The 27,817-nt window shown below is 41.0% G+C and overlaps 1 protein-coding gene across 7 annotated transcripts in view; it reads right to left on the bottom strand.

Moving 5' to 3' along the window:
• NKTR (natural killer cell triggering receptor) overlaps positions 1–18,577 on the bottom strand; it is a 43,909-nt gene extending 25,332 nt beyond the window's left edge. For all 7 annotated transcript variants that reach the window (XM_076332039.1, XM_076332041.1, XM_076332040.1 and 4 more), the window contains exons 1-5: positions 18,483–18,577; positions 10,078–10,152; positions 3,720–3,827; positions 2,666–2,710; positions 798–885 (exon numbers count right to left, since the gene is read on the bottom strand). In XM_076332039.1, the coding sequence (XP_076188154.1) occupies positions 798–885; positions 2,666–2,710; positions 3,720–3,827; positions 10,078–10,152; positions 18,483–18,540 (374 nt within the window). In that variant the 5' untranslated portion in view covers positions 18,541–18,577. The remainder of the gene's footprint in view (positions 1–797; positions 886–2,665; positions 2,711–3,719; positions 3,828–10,077; positions 10,153–18,482) is intronic.
• Between the last annotated feature and the right edge of the window lie 9,240 nt (positions 18,578–27,817).

Genomic DNA, 27,817 nt, shown 5'->3' with positions numbered 1-27,817 from the left:
TTAACCAAAAGATCCTGACATACCAGACCTGAGTATTTACTGATGGTAGAGTCATGTGTTTTCTACAATTTAACAGAACATGGCTACGTACTAGAATGGTTGTTTTGGTTTTGTTTTTTTTTTTTTTTAAGGTAATGAAGGAAAAATTTGATTGTCAGCACATAATTTTACATAGTATTGGTACCAAAGTAGCTCATATATGCACAAGTAAACAGAACTATGCAGCAATACAGAAGAAAAGCATTTCAGGAACAAACACTCCAAAATAAAAAAAACCCAAACCAACAAACGAAACCCTCACTCATCCTCCTCCTCCAAAAAAAAAACAACCAAAAAAACCCCAACAACACCCAACCCCCCCCCCAATAAATTATAAATCATCGTATTTTAAAGAGCATGTGCAAAACCATACAAATCATCTCTAGATCTCACTCCCTTTTGCATCAATGCTCAACACTGTAATTTGCAGATAATCTGTTAAGATTTGGTTGGTGCACACACAAAGCCAAAGAATCTGTTTTCTGGACACTAATAACTTATTGCATATGCCATATTTTTAGGGTAAAAAGCAATGAACAAGGAACATCCATGTAGTACCAGCTTCTAATCCAAATTAATGCCAGAAGCAAATTGCGGTAACTAACGTTTCCTGTTACAGCTTACACTGCAGGTACCCACTCAACCCTATTTAAATAAGGCGGATAACATTGTTATAGATAATTTAGCAATACCATCTTTCTCATGAACAGCGCTTCTCTGTTTAAGAAAAGCTCAACTGTCATATTACATCTACTCACATGAAAAATTGGGAACCATTGGTATGTTTCCCTCGGTTTGCCATTGACAAAAGGAACGCTCTGTCATGTTTGAGAATAAAGTTTTCATCTGTTTGAAGAAAAAATATGTTTGTCAGATTTTCCCTGACAAGGAATGCAAGTCTAATTTTCTTAGTAACTTATGGATGCTATAAGGAGAAATTCTTCTGCTGCTGAAGAAGCATGAACAGGTTGAAAAAAAACCAAAAATCAAGTTTAAACAAGCCTCTCAAAAGTTACAGTAAAAGCAGTTATGAGATAGAAAGCATTCTTTCTTAAAGAACAAGTTTCAGATATAGTGCAAACATTTCTAGTGAAAAAAATTGAAAGTCATTATTAGTGTCTGCAATAAACATTAAATCCAAGCCTATGAGAATCTAAATCCAGCATTTTCTGAATAAGAACAAGGTTGGCAGACTTACTGACATCCTAAAACACGACTTAACATACACAGTACTGTTATTTACAAAACATGCACCTCAGGTAGAAAGATCTAGAGGAAAAAGCCATTTCCCTGGTATGGCACATCAAAAGATAGCCACCTAACAATTCAGAATTGGAAATCTCAAAAGGTACAAGGGAAAAATACCCTCGATACCTGAATGAGAAACTAAAGAACATATTCTTCCTGCAACCTAAGTATAAAATCAATTAAGACTAAACTAAATGTGCATTTTATATTCCAGTGAATTAAAGAGGACTTCTGTTTGTACAGCATAATATAAAACCAGATCTGCTGAAGTTCATTTTCAAAGCTAAAAATAGTGATTTGAATGTACAAAGCCGTTATTTTTAAGATTAATTATCAAATTATCAAAACACAATGCTGCATGTTTAGCACTCACCACCTTTAGAAACAAACCCTAGTAACTTCGTAGCAAATGGATCTATTCAAGACTTCTTTTGACTAAAGGTTGCAATACTCCAACACCAAACTATGTCTCTGTTTAAGACAAACTTAATGGCATGCACTTAAGCACTCAGAGCTACTTGCAAAACATACAGAACCAGGGGCTGTAACATAAATACATATATAGCGCCTTTACTAACACTTGAATATGACAGCAACTACCTGGTTTTTTGCAAGAAAGAATTGTATGTCTTTAAACAAATACTTTATAAACTCACCATTTTCCTTCCAACAACAGATTTTAAAAAGAGGTAAATGTACATTTATTTACAAATTCTTTGCGAGTAAAATAACTTGTGTAGCATATAAACAAAGTCAAACACTTTTAGAAATGAACACTAAACATACAAACCTTGAATAGGGAAGGGGAGGAAAGGGACATTAAGAAAAGAAGAAAACTGTTTAGAGCTGGAAATTATGCCAGTATTCTTTCTCAGAATAAGTCATTAACCCTCAGAAAGGTTAGACACAGAACTCTTCATTTCTCCAAGCAACACAGATACCCATCTACAAAAGGACGTATCAGTTGTCTATATATTTACTAGGGAGGGTACAAGGGAACAGAGTTTGAATTTGTGTTACTGAGCTTTTGTCTCTTACCTTTTCATTTTGCAAAAGACCACATTCTCTATAAACAAAAGAATATGTTGACAGTTTTAGGCAGGAAGATAGGAGTTTATTCATGAATAAAGTTGCCTAACCTCCATGCTGAAAGTCATGTTTAACCAATAATGTTAGCCTTAATTAATTGTCAGTTAAAGTTAAGTATTACCAAAAAAATTATCTGAAAGTCATGCATATAAAAATAATTCTCATGCAACATTAGTTTCATGCAAAAGGTGATCTATAAGTAGACCTGTTTTCATTAAGTAGCTTGGGAATCAAGGCTTGTTTATCTCAGAACTGAATAAAGAATCTGCAAAGACATATTTCCTCTTACCTTTAAAATAGCCACCATAAATAGATTCACCTCCTTTTCCATTACCTACACATTAAAAAGCATGAATTAAACCTTTTGTTTCATTTATGAAAAAAACCTGTATGTAACATTCCACCAGTTTATAACAAACCAGGATACTCCAGCCAGTTACTAGTATCTGAGCATAAGCTTCTTAATTAAGTCACAGCCGTGCATTATCCTGTTGACACTCAAGATACTGAGAATGAAGACTGCCTTAGTGCCTCTGAATACTGGAAAGTCTGAAGCGGAGCTCTGAAGGCTAATCCTCGCTGGTATTTGCTAAAGCAACAGCAGACAGCAAAACAACAACAGCAAGCAAAAAAAACCCCACACAACAGTAGGTACGACCAACAATCTTGCTCAGCTCAAAGCAGCTGAGAGACCACTAGAATGGACGAGGTAAGAAAGCAGCTAGCAGTTTTAAAGGCACTTCTACTTGACTCTCAAAACAAGATATTCCCTCACCGCACCTGTTTTATCACGTACAAGATTTCAGGACACAGTGAAGATATACATTTTGGTAAGGACAGGTATTTCAGAGAAAGACAACAGGCTAGAACATTAGGGTGTACACATACTGCAGGGAAGGAAACAAAGAAACTCCTGGAAAAATCTCCTTTTGGAGACTGTCCTTAAACACTTCCAGCTCATTTACTAAAAATAATTTTAAAAAGTAAACTTATTCAAATAGTCAGGTCCCCATATCAATAGAGCATTACTAGTGTTGCCTCTACTGCAGACACAAAAGTGAAAAGCAGTAAGACTACATTTTGGATTTGAATTCTGTTTTAAGTGTTAACTCCAGCAATGTTTTGGTTTTTTTCTTCAACTTTTTTTCTAAGTAAATATCACTTCAGTTGAAACATTTTAGATTTTCAAAGATTAACAGATAAATGGGTGATCTATGCTACACTTCACAGCAAATGAAATATATTTATGCTTCCATGGCATTTTCTAAAGTTACATTATAACCATATTAGTTATAACATTTCTGTTCCACTTATACACTTTTAAAACTGAAAGGTTTTTTTACCTTCGCTGAAGTCCCCACCCTGAATCATGAAGTTTTTAACCACACGATGGAATGTAGTGCCTTTGTAACACAGCTTCTTTCCAGTTGTTTTGCCAATTCCTTTTTCACCTGCAAGAAGGTTAAACAAAAAGAATCTACAGACTGCCACTGAACAAATTCCAAGGGTTTTACCCCCCTAGTGCTAATGGATATGACAGCCATCAGAATAGCACAACTATAAAAGATAACGCAGTCCTACTTGTTGCCTTTTCACCGCCCGTTAATAGCAGAAGGGACCCATTTACAAGGGGACTCCCAAGTGAAAATTAGGTTGTTTCTTAAAAAACACCCCCAAAATTTCCTCCCCTCCCAAGGGGTGTACTTATTAGCAATCCACTCAGAACAATTTATAAGAAAACAAGAGTTCATGATAACGATGGGTTAACTATTTTCTGTGGTTATAGCTATGCTGCTATGTTAGCTGAAGCTTACACTGGATTCCTTTTTGAAACCACTTATACATCTGGATGTGCCAGCTGAATCCCAGGACAGAAATTTGAGCTCAGAACAGGCTTCAACTCAGTTTCAATGTGATCCACTCCTGGAAAAGTGGGATTGAGCTACTCCAAGCATGAGTTACACCTTCACCAATCCATGCATAGTGTCAGGCCACCCCTTAATGCCAGTCTGCCCGGCATCTACCCTCACCATCTCAGTATGAAACTTGCACAAAACAGACTCCCATTTCTGAAAAGACTGACAGAACAGGGGAACAAAATTGTGTATACAAGAACTATTCCAGGATGTACTGAATGAGAATCGTAACGGGGGCGGGGGGGAACAACCAACAATCCCCCAAACCCCGAACTGGTACCAGGGCCATTCTTACCCAGCAGCAGAAGCCGAGCCAGACCACGGCACTTGTTAATCCTTTCTGAGCCTGAGATTTCCTAAGAAGCGGCACTCAGCAGACTCCCGGTGCAGCTGTAGTTCAAGCCTACTGGTGATTTTTGAAAAAGACATCCCAGAACCTCAAGCTTCGTTAACATTTCTTCCAAAATTCAGAAGAAAAGCCACACTGGAGGTGTGGATGAGGGTACTATGACTGTCAGGGCAGAGGTCCTACATAGTAGGTTCATGCGGGATTTATACTGGTCCAGTGTCAGGGAACATACAAGAGACACCGACTTTAGCTTCCAAGAAGAGGGGAGCTGGCAGAACACGGCAATTAAGAGTAATAGGTATATTATACCCTGTGCAACAGCTAAAATCCCACGTAAACCACATGTGCAGGAGATATTCTGTAATGAGACAGGACAAATAACCCAACATCCCGTTTCATCCCACTGCTGGTTACAGAACAGGCGTTTGACGCTCGGTCAGAGGACATTTAACCAACTATGTTCTGTACCGTGTAGTGCCCTCGGATGTGCACGTGTACTTGTTACCCAAAGCCAACATTCCCCTTTTGCGATCTATTGTTCCTCCACCCAAGATTAACTGATGGCCAAATCACCCCAAATTTGCCATTCCAAACAGCCCATCGCTGCCAGGATGAGGGCAAAGAGCAGTTTGTGGCATAAAACCCACTCACGGCATTGCTGTTTATCATACTTGTAGAAGCCTTCACTCAGAGAATACAACTTATTTTCCATTACCCTGACTCTCCATACCCATAACCCATGCCACCTCCTACCCTGTTTTTATTTTCCACAGAAGTTATCCAAACAAAGCTATTTATTACAGAGATGGACACATCCCCTTTCCCCCCAAAACATGCCCCTCTTTGCTACAGCATCGGAAACCCCACATCAATCAATACCAAGGAATATCTACCTACATTTTTGGTCATGCTTCAGCATGGCCCTCAGGCTATGGATAATCCCCTTAGAGAATGGGATCCTGCATTGCACTTGACCACGTAATTGAGCTGGTACATTAAGGTGAGAGGTGAGCTTTAGACCATGGCCAGAAGTTGTAGTCCCGTTTTTTTACTCTCCTTTATGGTGTCGCCAAGATAGCATAGTCCCTATCAGAATAACAGCAATACTTGTGATGTTCCCTTCCTTTCATGCACAATACAACTGTAGGCAAAATCATATAACTCAACTACTTCCCCATAAGCCACAGACACTTTAGACAATGCACTTAAGCTGCTGGCCAAATGGCGGAGGGCTAAGTTCCTGCAAAAGCTGTACTATATCACTCTGATTTTCAAAACCAATCCTTGGACTCCCAGTCAGGCAAAAGACAGAGACCAGTTGTTCCACTGGTTAGAGCTGCAGCACATCCCTAACCTCAGACGCTCTTCTGCAACAGCCAGTACAAAGCCCATGGGCTGGGCTTCTTTTTTGTTTATGGCCAAATACTAGCCTTATTCTTTTTGGTCTAAATATGCCTGAATTTTGACTGAAAAAGCAAGAAAGTTGTCTTTGAGCCCCATCTACTTGCACCCTTTCTGCCTAAGTAGTTCTTTCCATGTGCTGCAAATCACTTGGAAATGGGATGGTGGAGGAGAACTTAGTGATTGCAAGGGATAACCCATTAGCTCAGAGGGCACAACACAAGGGCCTTTATCAAAGCGCCCTTCACCTTTCTACAGGTAAACTTTGCTCTCATGCCCTATTAACACCCTGCACTGCCAACCCAATCTGAGATATTTTGAATTAGGTGCCCAGTAGTGGTCTCCGTTTGAGATTATGAGAAGGGAAGCTCCTGACAAAGCGCCGAAGAGCAGATGGGCTTGTGCTTATTCAATAGGTGGACTGACTGAAGGACCTGCAAATGCCAGTTCGCAAGTCCAGATGTTTTAATTTAAATGCAGGGAGCCTCTTGCTGTCAAGGCAGACCGTGTTCTTTCACAGTAGCCAGGTCTATTTCTGACAACAATGTCAGGCTGCAGGAAGGCAGCCAGAATCACCCTGTCCTCCTCCATCTGTTTCTGACAAAAACATCCTGCTTGCCTCACACAGATTATGGAGGGAGCAGCAGGCATGATGATGGGCACAGCATTTCAAACACTGGTCTCCAGTCTTTCTCTCAGGGCGTTATCACCTTGCCTTGAGACAAGCAAAACCACTCTTCTCAGTGACACGATGGAAGCACACAGCCCAAATCAAGTTGCTATGAGGTCCATAACAGCGTAAGTGAGGATATGTGGTACTCTCCAGCTGCGATGCCTTTATCAGCTACAATGCAGGTGGGTACCCATACATGTCTAAGGAAAAAGAACGTGCTGGATTGGCCTAGCATGCAGAATCCTGAATTTATGTAGTACAGAAATGTACAATGCTCAGTCTGCTGCTAAGCTATTCCATTATGTAGACTATATATATGGTCCAGAATGGGACAGCATCCCCTCTCTATTATACAGCTATATAACTCCTTAGATGAGCATAGACCTCGCAGATGGCTACAAGAAGATGTCAGCGCCAGAAAGTAATGCTGTATTGAGTAAACCTCCAGTGATTCAAAGATTTCTTGCAAAGACCAAAAGATAAGGGCAAAAGATATACCTGACAGGAACTCACACTTCTATGATGACTGAAGTTCTACCAATGAATCTTGCTGTGAAAAGTGGCAGAAGTCAGGGGAGCCCGACTTCTGGAAGCAAATGACTGACTTGGTCTCTGAAGATTGTACAGCAGCTCACAACTCTAAAAATTTAAAGCAACCCTTCACATCTCAGCTCTGGTTGCCAGAGGTCAATGCAATCTTACCAGTACACCTTCATCTCCCATCACAGAACTGCTGCTCTTCTGAAGACAGGCTTTGTAGGTCCTCTAGCATAATCCAGGCAAACACAGAAGCAGTAGCCCAACTGGAATGCTACATCAGTCCATGGGGACAAGGAGAAAGTGTGTACCAGAGAACTGCTGGATCGTACAGTGAAGAGTGTGGATGACCCTAAGCCTGGCCTGCCGCTTCTGGCCACAGTTCTCATCCGTGGTGCCATGCAGGACACAGCATCCTTGTGTAGAGTGTTCAGTTTAGATGCTGAGGCGATCGAGGTTCCGACAGTACAAGGCAGGAGGGCAGGGAAATGGCATGCATAATGCAGATAAACTAGCAGTAACAAGTGCACTGGAAGAACTTGTCAAGGAAAAGCAGAAAGGCAGACAGAACAGTTGATAGGAAAAGAACCTCAGGCGAACTGAACAGGAACACAGATGTCATTAGTGCAAACAGGAAAAGAATTAATGTTAGCCACGCAACCCTAGCCTCCAAGCTCAGTCATCCTGAGTTCAAGTTTGAGAACGACCACAGCAGAAAAAAAGAGATGGCTTCTACCAGCAAAAGAAATTAATATAACTTAGTTCTCTTAAACATTACACTCAAAGGAAATTAAATTACTTCAGGTTCTTCTATATGCTTTTCTCTCCCCCACAGAATTTAATTATCATGAGTTTATTAGAAAATTTTTAAAGATATCTGTCAAATCATTGTTCTATACTATGAGTACGCAGCAGCAAACACAATCTGCAAGAACGAAACAAATGTTTCAGGTAGCTTTTAAGTCTGCGAGTCTGATCTCAAGAGTAGACCTCCTAACTTCGTGCTTACTTTCAAATGTTCTTCCAATTAAAGACAGGTTCCAGCTGAAGACATCAATGAAACCTGTACCGCCAGCTGTAGAACAGAATTCAAACAGGGATACAATACAAAGAAGAACAACTTTTTTTTTTTAAAGTCTGACTTTCTTCTGCTTGTTTGTTTCATTCCTCATCATCTCCAACACCTTTTCCTTCCTTTATCTCCACCTAACATTTTTCTAGCAAAGCTGCTGTAAGGATTTAAACAATCCTTCAGAGCTACAGAACATGAGGCTCAGACATTACGCTATTCAGTCTGCTACTGCATTTTATTTCTCATCTTTTGTAACCTGTTCTGATTAAGATAAACTTCAAAAGATTTCCCATTTTTCTGTGATACTGAGAATGGGAAAGAATAATATAACTATCCCTAGGTATCTCTTTAATAAGCATAAGTGATAAAAAAAAAATCAGAAAGTAGAATAAAGAGGGAGGGCATCACCACACAGACCTCAGAAAAAATACGTACTGTACCTTCCACAAGTTCATAGAATTATAAAGCTCTTCTAAATCTTCACAGAGATTATCTAAAACACATCACATTCTGGGATTTGAGCTCCTTATGCATTAACTTTAAGAAGTTAATGCATAAGGATATCAACTAATTTGTTTCACGTAACCAGTTAGCTAAAAGCTGTTCACTAAAGCCAGATGTTAAAATGCTGCCTGGAAAGTCTTGCTGGAGCATTTTAATGACTTGGAAAAGAGTTATTTCATATACAAGGTAGAGGCTTCACTGGTGCAGTTAATTCAAGGTATATTGCAAGTTGCTGAGCATTCAGATATACAAGACCAGAAGATCACCAAGAGACACAGAATGCATTCTTCGCATAAATAACACACACCAATTCCTGTAATAACCCAATCAAGATTAATCTTCAACTTACAGCTGAAAAATCCTTGAGGAACAGTGCGGACCAAAAAAAACCCACCAAACCCTTACTACCTTTACTCTTCCAATCATTAGAAACCATTTTTAAAAAGTTAAGTCCTGCTTAGAAAAATGGGTTGGAGGGTGCTACATTATACCCAGATATTCTTTTGCCAATGCTATCCCTTTGATTTCACAGATCTCTTCTCTCCTCTCTTCCACCAAGCAATCCCAGAATTTCTAAGGAACCATCATATTCCCTTTCAGTCCTCATTTAGCTAAATATGAAAAAGTTTTCTCAGATTTAATAGATGCTCCTGTCCTCTGATCCCTGTGTAGCACTTCTATAAACCTGAAATAAAGTTGAGTGTATTTATATATAATCAACATTTTATACAAGAATTTATATATATTCAAAGCTTTATGTAGTGTCCCAAGTCAAATGTCACCATTATACTGTGCAGTGACATTAATACTTAATGTTTCTCCTGATAAATCCTAAAGCCCTGATAAATCCTAAAGAATTGCTTGCCTTTATCACATCTGTGTAACGCGAGTGATCAATAATTCTACCATAGTCTCAGCCTTGTCTATCACTTCTACCTACAGGAGCCCCACATTAGGGACAAAAAAAAAAAAAAAAAAAAAGAAGTTTTTGATCCATAAATTCACAGTTTTTTGTTCTGTAATCATGTATTATCTCCACTACTCTAACTCAGTCCCAACTATAGAATACCACACTATTTCCTGCTATGCATTATTCAAATCCTCCTCAGTGCTAACAAGTATCAGCTTTGTTTTTACCGGGGGGGGAAAAAAAAAAAATCAGCACTATTATTATGCTGTGGTTTTTACTTGCATAAACAGATAAATTGTAAGAAACATTAAAAATCTTAAATATAAGCATGCTACTTACCCGAGCACAAGCAAAGGAAGTTTTTGCAAGTCTTCGGACATATGTCTGAGAAGAGCTGAAACATAATTCGACCAACTAGAAGATAAAAAAAGAAAAATAATTGAGTTTTATAACTCTTTGTATTTTCAAAACATGCTCATTTATTTATATGCAGATTTTTTTATATCATAATTTTCTGAGAAAAAGTTATTTTACCAAGCAGAATAAGAAAACATCTCGAATATGCATATATTAAACAAGCAGCAGGAAAGAACAATACTATAATTGTAAAAAAAAAAATGAAGATTAAGTAATAGCATTACATCTGATTTATTAAAAATCCTAATGATTCCATTTTGATTTGAACCTGGAAAGCCAAACTGATTTACTAAAATAGTTTATCCTGTCAATTCATTTCTGTTTTGAAAAAGATTTGCCATAAATACAGGTCCTCAGAGAGCTGGAGTAATTCCCCCCCTCCCCCCGCAAGTACTATGTTTATACCAATACATTAATAATTACACTTGCACAGTTTTCCCTGTGACCGTCACCTAAAAAGTCCAACTGACTTAGTCCCATCCTGTGTTAAGGATTATAGATGCATTGGCACCCTTGGCCTGAAATCCTTTAGCTTGAAAAAAAATTAAAAAATAGATGAACCAAATAGGAAAGATGAAAGGTGGGCAGAACAATGCTAGCAATTTCAGGACTAATGCTCCACTGGCCAGATACTATGAACCAAATACTTCTTCTCTCTATGCAAAGTGAACAGAGCAATTCTCACCCTCAGTACAGCTACCCCCATGCTATTGGTGGTAGTTATGCTATGTACCTTGGAAAACTATTAAAATACTGCTGAAGAGTGGTTTAATATAAAGAAAAACTATTTTAGAACTGATTCACATTTTCTATTTTATTTTCCAAGATACTGGGACATATATTACTAAAGAAAAAAAAAACACTCCCAAATATATGAAATCTTTAAAAAAATTTACATAAACAGCAAAGAAAAAGTTCTCTCTATAGGTTATGAAATAAGCCATAAAAGCCACACTGTTGGCCAGCATTACAAGGAGACCAGTAATAATCTGTCAATGAGCACTACCCTCTAGTGGTGTACACTGGTAAGACTTCAAAGATAATTAAAAAAGTAACTACTCCAGGAACTATTTCTCTTTTCCTTCCCTTAAAGAAAAAAGAAAAGTAATTGAAGTTCAAATGTATTTTATTCAATACTTCGTCACCAAGAAAAATTCTGAGAGGCTCCTAAGAAACTGCGTTCAATTTTAAGGCTTTGTCCAAACGTATACAATTGCCAGCAAGGTGAATTGTTGGTTCAAAAAGGGGAGAAAAAAAACAAACCAAAAAACCAGACCACCTGTATTTTGTACTCTTTGATAAAAATTCAAGATGCCTTCAGCTGGTGAAATGTCTGCATTTCATTTACTGCAGTGAGAATGTTCCCTGAACATTTGTCATTACAGCAGGAAAACCTAAAGAAAATGGGTAGGAACAGTCTCCAAAGAATGAAGAAATAGCAAATATTCAAAGACCCCACATTAAACAGTGGTAGCTGTAACTACCACTCTGAAAAGACAGCTATTTGGAAGTGAAGAAACCATTATAAGCCGTGCAGATTGAAGATTCATACAGAGAACATGATAGAGAAGACAGTTTTGTAAAAGAGTTCCCGATTTTCATTATAAGCACAGTAATCCAGGAGAGCAGCAGTCCCATTCCTCTGCTTGCAGAAGCGCTGGAACTGAACAGCGACTACGTGCTTTAGAAAGCCACGTACAGATTTCCTCTCACATTCGCTTTGTGAAATAACACATGATGCCTTTCAGAGAAAGAGTTGCCACCATCTCTGTTCCACTAAGAGTAGAGAAATACAGACCAGCTGCTGATTTACCAAGGTGACAGCTGCCAGATAACTAATAGGTGTTACTGCCTATGGGCTCCAGGAGGGACTTTTGCCCTCAGGCATAAGCTGCAGAAGCCTTCTGGTTGTAAGTCCCTGTCCTACATACAAACCCCACCATATTTAGCACCTTAAGCAGCAGACACCACCACTTCTGTTTTCTGGTGGAAGAACGTCATCTTGAGTTCTTGAAGATGTCAAGGCAGAACATGGAAAAAGACATTCATGACTAAGGTATCATGATTTCCACAGTATCTTTCACTAGTGCTTTGTCAATAATAATGTCTGCTAGCTTCTCATGCCTTCCAACTCCTACAAACTGTTTGTAATGCACGTATCCAACATCAAAAGACTACAGATCCAGTTTTAAAGATAAGGACATCTCTCCTCCGTACAACCTAAAGTATTGCTTACCCTGCTATATAAAACGTTGCAGCGTGCTTGTAACACACAAACCACATACTGTGTATCCATCTGGTGGGTTACTGTCTGTGTTTTACCTAAACTGCATCAATACCATTGTCACTGAAAGGTTGTATTTTCCACTGACAAACAGTCACTTAAATGTGCCAGAGAAAGATCAAACACATTTTCACACCTTGATCAAATACGTATGAAATAACAGCTGTTAATAAAAAAATAAGTAAAAACCTGTATAAAAAGTATGCTTAGAACCTACGAATCTCTTTTACCTCTCCCCTCAAAAAAACCCCCAACCATCTCATTTTAAACTTGGAGCTGAGGTATACGCTGACATAACACAGACAAAAAAGCATCTGAGATGCTACTAACTTCCTCAGATTTAGACATCTCCTCTGAAATGATCCACCTTCACTGTAGAGAGAAAATTTCCAATACTTTCCTTCAGCTTCATTTCCCTGATACAAAGGTTAAGTTATCCGATTAGGGAACAATCTTTCTGTGATTAACGGTAAGACTTGAGTAGTAAATTGAAACAAACAGAAAAAATTGCTAAGAAGAGTTATTCAAGTAGGCAAAGTCTGCTCACAAACCCACCCAGACTGCTCAGTCAGCTTTAGCCAAGAAACAAGCCTGCAGAGATACCTCACTTCTAAATAAAGCAAAAAAAGCTGGGATTCTATTTCTAACGATGAAACTCTCACCTGACTTGAGACGCAAATCTTCTAGTACCACAAGGAAGTTATACAAACCATTAAAATCTTTATTGTAATGCATCAGCAGGCAGGACGCTTCTATAATTTTAATCTTAGTGTTGTTCTCAATAGAAGAGTGATTCTCACCAGGTCGCAGCTCTGAAGACATGTTTGCCTGCACCACCATGTAGATTTTACAGTACATTACTGTACTTTCTGTGCTAGTCAACACCATAGAAGTTTATCCAACCATAGCTTAACATTTGCCTATTATTTGTAAAACAATACTTTTATCAAAGTATTCTTATTTGTTAGCAGGCTTTTAACTTATTTTTTAAAGATTTTTTTTGATAAAAATTAGAGTAAGTGATGAAAGTAGTATTAAGTTACTGGTAATTACATACAGTAAGTCATGCATATACAAGGTCTAAGACGTTTCAAAGTTCGATTTCATAAAGTGATAATCTGTGGCTAATGAGCTACACCAATTACAAAAACCAGAAGGCATAATGACCAGAAATAATTCAATTTCAGAAACTCTATTTTCAAATTGAAAGATGAAAACTTTTTTCTTTTGTTTTGTTTTCGAACCCCTGATCAATTTTTCAGCTGAGGAAGAACTAGTACTTGATTCAAATTAAGCGGTAAAAATTCAGGGTAGGAATATGCATGCTATATTATAATAAAGGCTCCTGCTAGCAAAATTTATTAAAATGATCATTGATTTCAAATGTTTATCCAGTGATTTCCTCCAATTTAGCTGCTTAACTTTTTAGAAACAACCTTGGGAGCCAAACACTTATTGCTTGAATGTATTTTCCATGTAACACAAATGGTTTTGCTAGATTATGTTATGTTTAGGCCATAAAGGTGTCGATTTCAGATAGACATTCCCAAAACAAACCTAGTTATTCAAAATTAAATTTAAACATATTGGGTTTGTCTTTTCCCAGTTTCTTAGAACAAACCAAGTAAGAAGCCACCGCAGCACTTTTCCCAGTATATCAACAGGAATATCCTGCTGAAGGAGAAAGCAGGGATTACAACCACTAAGACAGTGATGCACATCCCTTACAGACCGAGACCAGGAAGTCTGCCAGAGGCCCAAAGGCTTAGATAGATTTGGATACAAGTTTAAATAACAGCTCACTAAAATGACCGTATTTTAAATTTATTTATCCCTAAATTTGTGAACACTAAGTCATATAAAATTAAAAAGACTGCTTTAAAGTAGAAACGTAGCTACAGTTTTCAGAAAAAGAAAAGCTTACTGTGGAAAAAGAACAGATTTTATTTAAAACATCAGTTAAAACAAGGATGCCCCAGTTCCTCTGAGCAGGGATCTATAGTCTTGACACATTAACACTTCGTTAATGCTTCCTTACCCCACCTTACACCCTTTGCAAGGGAAACCTCCATAAACTTCTTTCCCCAGCTCTCTGCTAAGCCCAGGCCTCCACAGATAACTCCCTGAAGCTCCCTCCATTCCAGTCTCCCATGGTCTCCACATAAGCAAACGTATTTCAGCACTGCACACAACAAAAATTTACTGTCTTCAGTTTCAGAGGTATGCAAGTGAGAGACTACACTTTGTCTTCTCCTAGCAGAAGAGGCTAATCAGTTTGGTCTTCCATTTACTAATCCAATTTGTTCTAGACCTCAAGGTAAATCTCCAATGTATTTCATTCTGCACCGGCAACAAGAATTCTATATAATGAGCAGATTACAACTTTTATTAAACCAGTTCCCCCCAAACCTATCTAGATCCTATCTCCCTTAGGCCCTCCAATAGGGATTCTCCACATAGCATGCCCTCTTGGCTCCTGTTGTACTGCACTCAACTGGATTGCCAATCGGTTCATGGACAGTCAAAGTGCTGATCTATTTTCTGCCAATCTACAACTTTTTGCCTCCAAAGGGCTAAAAAGTTAATGGGAAGCCAGTTGAGAACAATTTCTGTCTTCAGGCAGGGTAACAAAAACCCTATGAGGCATCCCCGGTTTTACTAATGCAGGCACAGTGCTACAATGACTTTTGCAGTGGAGCTTATTTCACATAAATTCATAGCAGCTGAAATCCCCAAATACGCTAAACTTTAGGCAAAAGTGACTAGAAGGAGAGAAGTAATGAAAGAACAGACTGACTGATAAGGGAAGGGACATACCCCAGGAAGGAAAGAAACTGAAGTGGAATGAAAAAGTGAGCAAGGGGTCAAACAGTAGCAGAAGACAGGAGAGGAAAAAAAAAGTAAAAAAAAAAATGAGAAGAAGGAAAATTCTTCTGTGAATAAGAATGAAACAAAGCAAAAATGAGTAAATATAGCACACTTTATGATGGATAAAGCCAGTCGGAGGGGGTGAGGAGGGGAGATGTGTGGGGGGAAAAAAAAAAAATCTTGAATGGCCACATGAACTGCTACAGCAGCAGACTATGTATATGACATCCTAGTCAGACATCTGTTCTAATTATCACGGTACCTGAAAGACTGAAGCTCCACACAGGTTTTGCATCACAGAGTAAAGACAGAATTATTTAAATAGGCATCTGCTGCCATCCCAAAATTCTTGGAATACTGTAAGTAGTTTACTCCTATGTACATGCTGTACGTGTCCAAATCCATTGGTAGGGGGGACCCAAAAGAAGGGAGAAGTGCTGTCTGTGCTAGTATCAAAATAAATCTTATTCCTGATTTATTCTCCATTTGCTCTTTTAAAATTATGAACCACAACGTACATTCATACAAAAATGCTTAACAGGCAACTTATTAAAAGCAGCCTAAATTTAAACTTAAACACTGACACAAAGCATACAAAGTTTGCCCCACTGCAAGAGGCACATACAAGCAGGCATCAAGTTTTATTCCAAGATTCTGTAGCTAAAATTAAAATATGGACACAAAAGCTGTAATAAAGCTTCTGAAAGCACAACCAAAGCTACAATATTCACTCCTGTATTTTCTAAGGGATCTAGTTAAAGAGTAAAACTAATCCAAACTCTGCAGTCCCCTCCCCTCCCCTCTCACATATGCACACACACCCCCCACCTTTTGCCGCTCCTTCTCATCTAGTCTGTGCACTGCTCTCTTATTTTTAATTGCTACAGGTATCTTGACAAACACTGGGTAAGCAAAGTCTGTAAGGGGAAAGCTAAAAGTTGGCAGCTGCGTGGGGGAACATTTTTGGACTCCAAGCAACCTACACTGTTAAAAATGACACAGTTTTGCATTCTGCAGGCAAAGAGATGCCTGCAGTACTGCGAGAGGCATGTCCTCTTACTCTCTGTATTTTGTGGACAGGTCTTAGTTCAGCTTTTCAGTGTAGACAGGGCAAGAGCAATGTCTTATTTCTTGGCTAGCAACAAAATGCGGGATTGTTCTTTTCCCCAGTTCTTTCATTTTTATTACACGTAGGGAGAACACACAGATCAACTTATTGTATTGAAGTCCAAATAAGCAAAATGGTAATTTGGAAATCTACTGGCAATTTAAAAGTTAAAATTAATACCTCACTAGTATCAGCAGGAGAGTACATCTCTCAGAGTTAGTGCTTCATATCATCTGGAAGCACTGCTTTATCATTCACACTTGATTCCGCTTTTGAAGGTCATCTTACAGCTACAAGAGCAATGTTTAGGCTTTTTAAATATAACCATAAATCCCAAGACATAGTTGCATAGTGAATTAATAAACAAACACTAGCATAAAGTAGTGTGTAATCTGGTAACACAAGTCCCAATATCAACATTTTACAAATGGGCATGTTTTCCTGCAAAAATTAGTCATTAGTCAGGTGCAATAAAAACAGCAGGGCTCCGAATTTGATATACAGCTGTGAAATTCCTGTTACTTTAAAGAGAAAATAAATACAGACAGCCACAAACAGAGCCAAAGCCCGTGTCTACTCCAGGTAACCAAAGCTCTGCACCACCAAGAACACCAACGCTGCAATTCCTCTCTGACACCACTATCAGTCATCAAACCCAAGTAGATGTGAGGGAAAACAAGGTAATCCACTTTCACTCGTGATGCACAGCACAAGGCTGAGGAGGGGACAAAGCAGGCAGCAAGAGGTATTACGAAATGGGAGCAGGAGCGTGCGCATGAAGAAAAAGCAAAAGGAAACAGCGCAGGGAGAGATTCTTCAGATGAAGAGTCAAAACAAAAAAACCCTAACAAAGATTAAAAGCAAGTGAGAGGAAGAATTATAAACCAATGTCATCAAACTACCATTCCTAACCTGGAAACCTACCCAATTTAAAACATTTTTGGTAGTCTCATTCCATAGTAAATCTGAATTTAAAGCAACAGAAAATGTTAAAGCTCCATTTACATTAACGTTTTTCTCTTCAAATAAAAGTATTCCGAAAAGGCAGTGTTAATAACTCAAGTGGGAGTTACAATAGCAACAGATTTATAGATATGCCCTATCAGGTCACTGAAGTTAGAATTGAATCTTTCTTTTCAAGTTTTGTTGAAAATAAAAAGCAAGCCAAATGGGTTACGGTTACATTTGAATGCAACTGAAATTTGAAAATGCAGAGACATAAACTCTTTATTTCAAAGGCTTTCAGAGAAACATTGAAGCAGAAAATGAAAGTGAAAGCATAATGAAGCCATCACATTTATTCGTTTTTCTGAGAAACAAATAGTAGCAATATAAAGCACTGAGTATATGCGAGACAACTAATACGCATCGATTAATTCATGTTCCAATAGATGGGTAAGTAAATCTGTACGACCATTTTTACGGAGTGAGGAAAACAGAAGAGGGAATCAAGTAGCTATTCCAGGATTAAAACTCACAGTCTACCACTTACGGGCAATTACACTTCCCATAGGGAAAACGTGAGTTAAGAGATGGATTGTTTTTATTTTTTTTTTTTTTTTTTTAAACAGGCCACCTGCTCAATTCTTCATTTATATTCAGAGGGCTCAATCTGAGCAGGAGGAGGAAAGGTTTAGATCAGATGATCTCCTCAGGTCCCTTTTCAATTTTAATTACTGTGCGATTAAAAATACTTCTAGGAGCACCTCTCCAGTTTCCTCACAACTTGCCCCAATTTTCCATAGTTTATACAACTGTAGATGTATAATACATAACCAGACAACACTTCTAATACACAATTCTTTTTATCTTCAGAATAGCGTGTGTTAGCCTTACCGAACCAACGTATGCAAAAAAATATCAATTTCAAAGGAGAATAAAAAGCATCCAGCACCCCAGTAAACACCAAAAGTTACTAAAAACTAACTCAGAAATAACACATCAATGGCCAAACTCATTGCTAACGGCTCGAGTCAATTATTAAGGCAAAAATGTGGTAAAAAAAAAAAACCCAACCCCAAACACAACACTTGAGAGGAACGCTTGTGTCAGAGACGCAAGCCTTACCTGGTTCCCGGTTGATTTCTATCTCGAAGAAGCACTGGGGCCGGTCCTGCACCCCCATGGCCGCGGGCAGCCCCGCAGCCCCTCGGCCTCGCCACCTGGACACAAAGAAGAGGCGCCCTGAGGAGCAGCCGCGCACCGCCGGCTCCCGCCCCTCGGCCCCCCCGCCGAGCTCCTCCCGCCCGCCCTCTCTCCCTCCCTCCCTCCCCACCGAGGGGTAAAATTACACCGCCGCGGCGCTGCCAGAAGCTCCGGGCGACACCTTCCCCCCCCCTCCCCGCCCCGACCCCCGGCGGAGGGGCCGCGGGTGCGTGAGGGCCGGCGGCGGGGCTCCGGGAGGAGGCCGGCGGTGGAAATTCACCCTGAGGAGAATTCGTTCCTCTCACAAACAGCCGATACGGGGAGAAGGGGGAGGGGGGGGGGGGGGGGGGGGGTGGGGTGAGCCCCGTCAGCGCTGCCCGCCCTGCCCATCCCCTCCCCCGGGCGGAGGGCGGCCGCGGCCTTACCTGGCAGCTCCGCCGCTTTGTTCCCTCGCGGCGCCGCGCCCCCCTCGGCCCCCCCCCTACCCCCACCCGCTGCCAGGAGGCGCCGCCGGAGCCGCCGGCCCCGAACGCCATTAACCGACGGACTCGATGACCCGCCCGCCCCGGCGCGGCGCGGCGCGGCCCCGCCCCGCCGCGCCCCGCCCCTCCCCGCCTACCGCCACGCTTCCCGCCGCCCGCGCGGCGCTGTGAGGGGACGAGGAGGCGGAGCGGGTGCCTCGCCTCAGGGCCGGGAGCTCCGCTCCCTCCTGAGCGCGGCGGGACGAACCTCCCCCGTCCCCTTGCCGTGGCGGGGGGAGAAGCACGGGGAGGAGGAAGGTGCTTTACCAAATAAATAACATCGTCAGCCCCCGTAGGGGGGCAGGCGCCCTCACCGCCCTGACCCCGAGCCATCATGCACCGTGGCTGTGGAGCTGAGCGACCCCCCCCCCGGTGCTTCACCCCTTTAATTTGAGAAGCCTGAGCGGTTTTGCAGAGGTGTCTCTCTCTGAAGGGAAAATATTTTTGCGAGCACGAAAAAACCTCAGGAGATTTTGTACGGGAAAGTGTTCCCTGCAATGCATTCGTCAGGGCTGTGGTAGGACCGCCCTGGTCCGAACACAAGGCCGCTCCAGGGACCAGCCTGGGACAATCCTGTCCCTTGCTGAGCCTCAGCCCTGCGTAAACTTACCCAGCTGTGGCTTAGGAGCCCAAGAAAATTTAAACCAAGAAATTCTAACTATTGCAGCAGGCCATAGGTTATTTTTTTCTGAGTTTGGGATGTTGGACCATCCCAGAGCGTGGAAATGGTAGCTTTAGCAATCACTGAAGTGTCAAACTGTTCAGGGAGGAGCATTAAATCTATAAATCCTCAGCCTACTACATCCTTCAGGCCAAGCTAGTTCACACCGAAGACGTCCAGCAGCTTTTCCTGTAGCCCCTCATATCCATTTAATTTCTGTAATTACTCCTGTAACGGTAACTTTGTTCTCGTCGGTACAGAGATGGGTTTCCTGGGAAGGCAGAGGAAGGCAGCACCTCTAGCATGGTACACACCCTGCATACGCTGTGCCATCCCTACAGCCCTTACATAGTCTCCAGCTAAACCACAGCCTCACCACTTGGGGCAAAAAAATGTCTTTTATTATGTCCAGAAGGAAGTTTTGTCGCTTTCTAAGCAGTGAGGACACTCTTACTCAGTCCTCACCGCCCGAGAAGCAAACTGTTTCCGAATGCTTTCCAAAAGTTGTACAAACCAGAACTCACTGCAGCAATTTTACCTGGCAGCAGTATCTGCGGTTACATCCTTGTCTGAGGAGAAATTCAGAGGTCTTAGATTAAAAAAAAAGTGTGCTGAGAATAAAGAGGAGCAATACCGAAATCAAAGGATATTTTAGAAGTTAGGAATGCAGCAAAGTGGGATTGTTTTAGATGTAATTTATCTATAGCTTTAATGGCTGCTGTCGCTAGAGCATCTTACGAAGTTTTAACAGCCAGATTCTGTCATTCTTTATTACATCTAATAACACATGATTGTCCCTAAGGAAGCCTGTCTTTGGAGTTGTCACATAGGTTTGCTGGTCCTTTGGGGATATTTGCATGGTAAGCTATCACACAATGTGAAAAAAATTGTAGCACTGTCTGGCCCTAAATTATTTAGCTGTGAAATGCTCTTATAAAGTAGAAGGGCATTATTTGCCTCACTTTAAAACGGTAAACGGAGAAACAAAGCTACTGAGAAATTAAGTGAGTTACAGTAGGTCCACAGGAATTCCTTTCCAAAATTAAAATTTTAAAACACATCTTGATTTCCTTAATTTTCCCAAACGATAAATATCATAGGTTTGGGGTTTTATGGGTTTGGATTTTTTTTTCTCCTGCGCTGAAATAAACTATTAATTCCCTTTTACCTGCAGTCTCTTGCTTTTCTCTTTTCAGAACATGAACTCGCTAAAGGCAGATGAGCAAAGAAATAAGAAAAAGACTCAAAAAAGACATGGAAATGTGCTACTGGCTCTTCATGCAACTAGCAAAGATTGTGAGCAATAGAAAAAAGTTAATTTCAAGCCCTGATTATTTTAATAAAGAAGTGAATTAGAAAGAGGTTCTGATCCCCTGGGAGATAAGCTCTTAACAATCATCTCTAGGACTAGAACTGATAAATACGCAGCTTGGTGGAAGAAAGACATACCCCCCCAAAAAAAAGTTTCCAAAGCACATCTGAGGCCGGTCTTTCGAAACATGAAACATTTAGTTGCAAATGAAGATTTTTCCTAGTGTTCCTATCTGGGAGCTGCTGCAGATGCTGCCCTGGTAACATCCTGTGCCCGTTGAAACCAGTGACAAAGTCCCCATTGATTTCGGTGACTATGGCCGTAGGCTGTTTGAGGGGGATTAAGGTCTGCGTGGCAAAGCAGTACAGTTATGAATAATTGCTTCTGTATAACACTAGTTTTTGATAAGCCGTACATTTGTGAAACGCCCCCTTTTACAGGCTAAAATTTTCCCAGCTATGTTCCAATCCTACAGACAACTCTTGCATTCACCAAGATCAGCGGACCCAATTTTATTCTACCTAAACTCAACTTCAGAGATTTCTTAGTGGTACATTTTATGCCCAAGAATTCGTGTTGACAAATCTTGGCTAAAAGTTGCACTCTTTTCTGAGATAGAGCGTGCTTTGGCTACAGGAGTTTGAGAAGTAGGAGGGTGCAAACGCCACTGCTGAGCAGTTATGCAACCTATGTGCAGATCAGGGTGAAACTGCTTAAATTAGGACACAGTTTATTTTCCAAAATGTCTTTGATTGCCCTAATAGTTATTAGTCTACATGTGGCCATGAAAGCTCGAACTAACCAGCTTTTGTTTAGGTATTTATAGAGGCTTTTCCTTACCTTTTTGCAAATTCCATACATAGAACCTGAGTCTGAAATCGAAAATAAGCTGTTTTTATGAGCAACAGGTTGTTGGTCAGTTCTTTCTCATGCTATTTCAGACGTTGCCGTTGCAGTTACATTTTATTCGTCAACTGCAATACTACACAGGGCCTACTGTCTGAAAAACCTCCGGTCTGCGCCTCGTGTGCTGAATATTTTCTTACCTAATTTGTGATTTGCATGCACGTTAGTAAGATAAGGAGGAGAGGGAATTTTCAATGTAGCTTTTCATTATCTGGGGCGTTTCGGTTGGGGGGGCGGTGCTCAAAAGACTTCTGTGAGACAAATTCACGGCTGCTTATTCGAGATCTCGCTCTGTAGCCGCCCTGCGCAGATTCTCAGCTGGTGCGAAGGGATGTGAAGTGCTGACACCAGGAGAAGAAGTGACTCAGAGCTGTTCACGAGGGTCATTGAAGTTTTGAACACTGAGAGATGGTGGATAAAAGAGCCGGAAAATTCTGCAGTTAAATTTAAAAACTTGTGTTACTGAAGAACAGACGAGCACCTGAAGTGCTTCGATCATTCAGTCACGCAAAACCATTTCTTCGGTATTTTTTCTGAATAAATATTGCAGACCAGTATAACTGAAAAAGGGCTTTAATTATGAAAAGCCTCACTGCTGAGCAAACAAGAAGTTAAAAGTGAAAAGCCGACAGGCAGTTAGCTGTTAAGCAAACTTAAACAGTGAAAGGTGCTTAATTAAAAAATACCCAAGTCAGCATTTGAGTGCGGAGTTTAGAGTGTTAAAGGGAGGTAAATGGCTTGGGGATAAGTAATATACAGTAAAATCTGTCCGCTCTAGGCTGCTGATCAAAATCCACACCATGGCAGTAGTATCTGACATTTTTCCACCCGTCGAATGCCAAGATGGTGAAGATCTGTGCACGGCTAGCAAGAAGCTCCTGTCCACATTACCAAAAACATTAAAACTCTGGGCTTTTACAGAGCCTTGGAAGCAGTTAATGGTTCCTATTTTGACACGACTGAGTAAACTGGGAACTAAAGGACATAGAGAGGAGAATGTTCCAAGTGCAGCAGGAGATCTGGGGGCTTAGGCAGGTGGACTGTCACTAGTGCCTGCCTTCGACAGTAGCTTTCCCATTTGGCACCGTGCGTTAACAGCTACTCACAGAGCCCGTGAAGGCTGCTCGAGAAACAATCTGTTACCCTTCGGCTGCCCCGGAGTCCAGCGCCTGAGCGGTCCAGCAAGCCTGCCCATAGAAGCCAGATCTTCTCAAATCACTCTTTCGCAGAACACGAACATTAGGTAAAAGTAAAGAAAGATTATATTTACTATTATTAACATACTGACAATGTCATTAATAACTTCATAGAGACAGGGGCACAGTAGTAAAATAAAAACGGGTTATAGCCACCCATATGCTGAGCCAGCTCCAGTAAATTTCCCTCTCTTTTGCTCCCTGACAAACTCTTAGGACGCTTACACAGCTGCCCCACAGCCGAAATTCAGGTCTCAAGCAAAACTTTCATCACAGGGCTTGCTTTTGCTGAAAAAGAGCGTTGCTGTGGGCACACACGTATCCTCGAACAGGTTGTAGGGATATTTGTAACCTGACACATCCAAATGCTCCCTGCGGTTCTCTTCATTCACGCTTCCCTTTCCCCAGGGATTTCCTGTGAACCATAACCCAGTTAATACCTGAACCGTTAACACACTTCCTAAAGGATTACTGAGCTTTCCCCCATCCTGCCCTAAAGCTTTAGGAGTGTTTCCATCCCTGGCATGAGTAGGTGGAGCCACCTGCTATCCAGGCAGTAAACAGAATTTGTTAATGACTGCCCCAGCGTGATAGAAATATAAGCAAACCATTAATCCATTATGTGGTAAATTGCTTAATGGGGCAGGGTATATTCCTGTACGTATAGCTTCTTTAGGCCCTGACACCCGTATTTCACGTGAACTAGTATATGGGACTTTAAATGAACACGGTGTATACAGATTATTACCAGCAGCTTGCTGAGACTAGAAATAAAGTCAGCCAGTTGCTGAGAGGCAGGTCAGGTTTGGGACACTTGAGATCTCCTCCTCTAGCTGCCTGTGCTCTCCCTGGATAAACAAACAGCTTCAGTCTCTCTGGCTGATACGGCATAAATCTCAACAGTGCCAACATCTCATCCAGAAAACATTCAAAAGCAAATGCTGTCAAGGAACCCGACTACGAGTGAGTTCAGAAGCTGGCACATCATTTAATGTCGTTTTCTGTATAATTCTCCCGGCTGCTCCAGACTGATTCCTACCTCTACAATCTTCCCATCTACCTAGCTGCTTATTTGCTCCCCCTCATTAGTATCTGAGTTCTCCCCAAATAATTTTACAAAAATATCTCCATTTCGCTCTTCTTTCACTGCTTGTAGAGAAAGAAGTTGACAATTTTATATTTCCTTAACCAATAAATGCCAGATGTCTGACGTGCGGGTTGATGTATTGTGTAGGTGTCAAGATCACATTTGGCCTGATCCAAACCCCGATGCAATTAATTTTTTCCTTCCATTTACTTCAGGGGGTTATAACTCAGGGCTATTGAAAGAAAATGAAGTCTTGCTAGTAATTGAAACTATTCTTTATCCAAAGGATGAAGCCTACTTCATATCAGACTTGATTTACCCATTCAATGACACTTAAATTAGGTCAAAAAAAGAGATTCTTTCACACAGCATGTAATTAACCGGTGAAACTTGGTGCTACAGGAGAGTGCAAAGGTTAGTGAGACGATGTCTGTTTTTGCATGTGGAGTCTTGCGTGGAAACCAATGAGTGGGCCACACTACATAAGAGCAACACGAGTGAGTTTTTACCTTCACAATAAAATCAGACTGTTTGTGTTACCGTGTTCTTTCAATCTCCCATCTGTTTCTCTGTGCCTGTCGTCTCTTGTGTTAAATTATGAGCTCTTGGAATGGATGACAACAAAGGTCTTTTGGTAGGTACTTTGACAACCTGTATTGGTCTTATGTGAGTAAAAGAAATAAGGCAATTTTGCCTAAAAGTCTACCCTTATTCAGAAGTGACACTGAGGTAGGGATTAGCAATAAAAAATGGTACTGAACAAGTAGAAAAAAAAAGGAAAAATCATACATATTGCTGAAGGCAGCCAACCGACCTTGAATATATCAGCAGTATGTTTATTAGAGGAGCTTGGTATGAAATGTAATATCCCCAGGATCACTCTGATTCAAACTAGCATTTAATTAATAGCTTTTTGAGGGGAAAATGGCACAATGATTCCTTTCCCCTAGTTTTTTTTTTCTTTCTTTTTTCCTCTAAAGTTTCATTTACCTTTTTACCTTTGCATTAAAGATGTATAAACCCCAGCTCAACGTTCTCCCCAAGCACCATCTGAGAACACTCTATTATGCAGCACAATATGCTCGAAATGCTTGAAACTGAGTCAGCGCAGGTACTTCAGAGCTTGTTAGTTTTAGCTCAGATGGTTTGGACATTTCTGCACCATGGCTGCCAGCACTGTGGATTGCAGGAGGGTTTGTTAATTCAGCTGCAATGCAAATGTACGCAGCCAGCAGAGGTTCAGGGCAGTGCTTGCGTTGGGGACCACGGAGCAGAGACGTCGAAGTAGCTCTGCAGGCCAGTCTACCACCAGCAGAGATTCATCGGAGACAATTTGCTGTTCTGAGCCAGAAATGACTTCACGTAGGGCTGGTGGAACACCTTGTCACTGTCCTCCCAAAGTTACTGTTTCCAGGAGTGTGACACGTGGCACAGAGATGCTTGAGCTGGTTCCAGGCAAAACCAGCTGAGCTCTGGCAGAGGTTTACTAGCCCAGGCTCAGCACTGTTTCGAGGCAGCTGCATCGCTCCTAGACCCAAATTGGCCCCAGAACAAGTACAGCTCCATTTGTATGCGCTGCCGTTCCTGAACCAGTAAATCATAGTGAAGCCAAGCTGACTCCGCACAAAGCCATCTCAGGTACATCTAAATCCAGGCAGCTGGCAGTGTTTTAAAAATAAAGAATTCATGTCACAACGCAAAGTTAACTGGGTGAAATGTAGCGGTCCCCGCGATCTAGGAGGTCAGACTAATTGATACAGCACTTTGTTCCGGTGTTAAATCTGTGAATCTGCAGCTGAGGCTCCAAAGCAGAGGGATGATAATAGCAAGAACAGTGCCAATAAGGAAAAAAGCTGAGTGGTTGGTAGAGCCGTGGCTGCAGCGAGGCATGTAATTCTCAATAGATCAGGGTAGGCAAAAGGGAACAGTTACCTGCCCCTGAAACTGGGGGAAGAACGGAGAATCCTGGTAACAAAAGAGGACCCAGAGAAATTCTGGCTTGTGGACACAGGCAGAATCGTTGGGATGAGGGAGAGGGACAGATTCGTGCAGGGAGTTCCTGCAAAGAAGTGGGAGGTTTCTATAGGAGGAACTTGCTGGGGAATGAAGGATTGCCAGAAGTCCTCGATTGCCACAGTGAGTTTAGAGAAGGATATTAATAAAATATGCAGTGCCTCCTGGTAACAGCATTAGTAATAACCATCCAGATAAATGTTAATGTTGATATAAATAAAGCTATACGCAGTTATGATCAGCTAAGGTCAGGAAGATAGTCTTTTTCTGTATTGAACAATTAAGTGCATTGTGTGCACTTATGGACAGAGAAGGTTGGAAGGGGAGGATTTATATTGTCTTCCGACAGATTCAACACTGACCACGGTCAGAGACAGGATACTACATCGATCTGTTTGGGAATGACAATTTCTCTTTTTTGCAACAACCGCAAAATATTTGTGCTGGGAGTTCAGAAGCTTTGGCCTCACTTAATTTGATACTAAAAGATCTTGAGGGACAGAGATATATAAAACTGCCAGTGCGATCTAATGAGAATCTTGTTTATGCCTCCGCATAGGAAGAGTTTGTCTTATGATAAGGCAGGAGGTTAAAGTAAAACCTGAATGTAAACATATAAATAAAATGGTTTGGTATTTACTTTAAATTCTAGCTCCCAAAATATAAATAAAGTGGCTTGCTATTTAGTCTAGCTCCCACTTGAAATGCAGGCTAGAACACCATAGGTTTGTTCTAGTTTAGCAGCATGCTAATAATTGCAGATATACCATCAATTGTGCTGGCATATTCATTTAATGGATTGCAAATGTTGCTATAAACAAATGGTAATTGCTCGGGATTTAAAATATACTGTAGTTGCACTTTTAACATTGAACTTCTGTGATATAAGGATGGTAATTGCGGCATCTTTCAGCTCGATCGGTTTAAAATACAGGGGCAAGGGCAGTCTTACAATGAAGAGCAAGAGAAATAGGAGAATGCTTCAGGTCAGGGAGCAACTAGCTTCCAGTCCTGCTCCCCTTACAGTGCACAACAAAAGTTCCCTCCCAATGCGAGAAATTAGGACTGGCCACATAGGAAACCACACAGAGATTTCCAAAATGGAGCCTTCAGATGTCTGCACATAAATCAAGACTTCTCTCGGTATAACCAGAGCAGATTTGCTGGCAGGGGGAAAAAGAGAAGAGGAGAAGGCTATTAATCCTGATGCCAAGTTTGCATGATGGGAGTATGGGGGAGGCTGCCAACCCCATCCCACTCCCAGGGCTCCAGCTGCAGTGGAAGTACAGGCAGGGATCTCCGCGAGCGCTAACCTTTCCACCGCTCAGCCTAGGTTTTATGTGAGTAAATAGCCTTTGCCCTATGCCCTTTGTTCTGATACATTTAAGCATCCACCCTTCTAACATTATGCGCTGAACTGAACTCTCATCTCATAGTAAGGTTTCCTAAAATCAGTGACTATTGACTCTCTGCCTTTCACAGTCCCAACCTCCCACTACTTCTCCTGCTCTACCTATGGCATTTATCTGACCCTGAATAAACAACCTAAACCAGCAGAAAA

This window comes from Aptenodytes patagonicus, chromosome 2 (genome assembly GCF_965638725.1).
Source record: "Aptenodytes patagonicus chromosome 2, bAptPat1.pri.cur, whole genome shotgun sequence".
Classification (NCBI taxonomy): Eukaryota; Metazoa; Chordata; class Aves; order Sphenisciformes; family Spheniscidae; genus Aptenodytes; species Aptenodytes patagonicus.
Note: the sequence above shows the minus strand (reverse complement) of the source record. Positions and strands in the feature narration are given on the sequence as shown.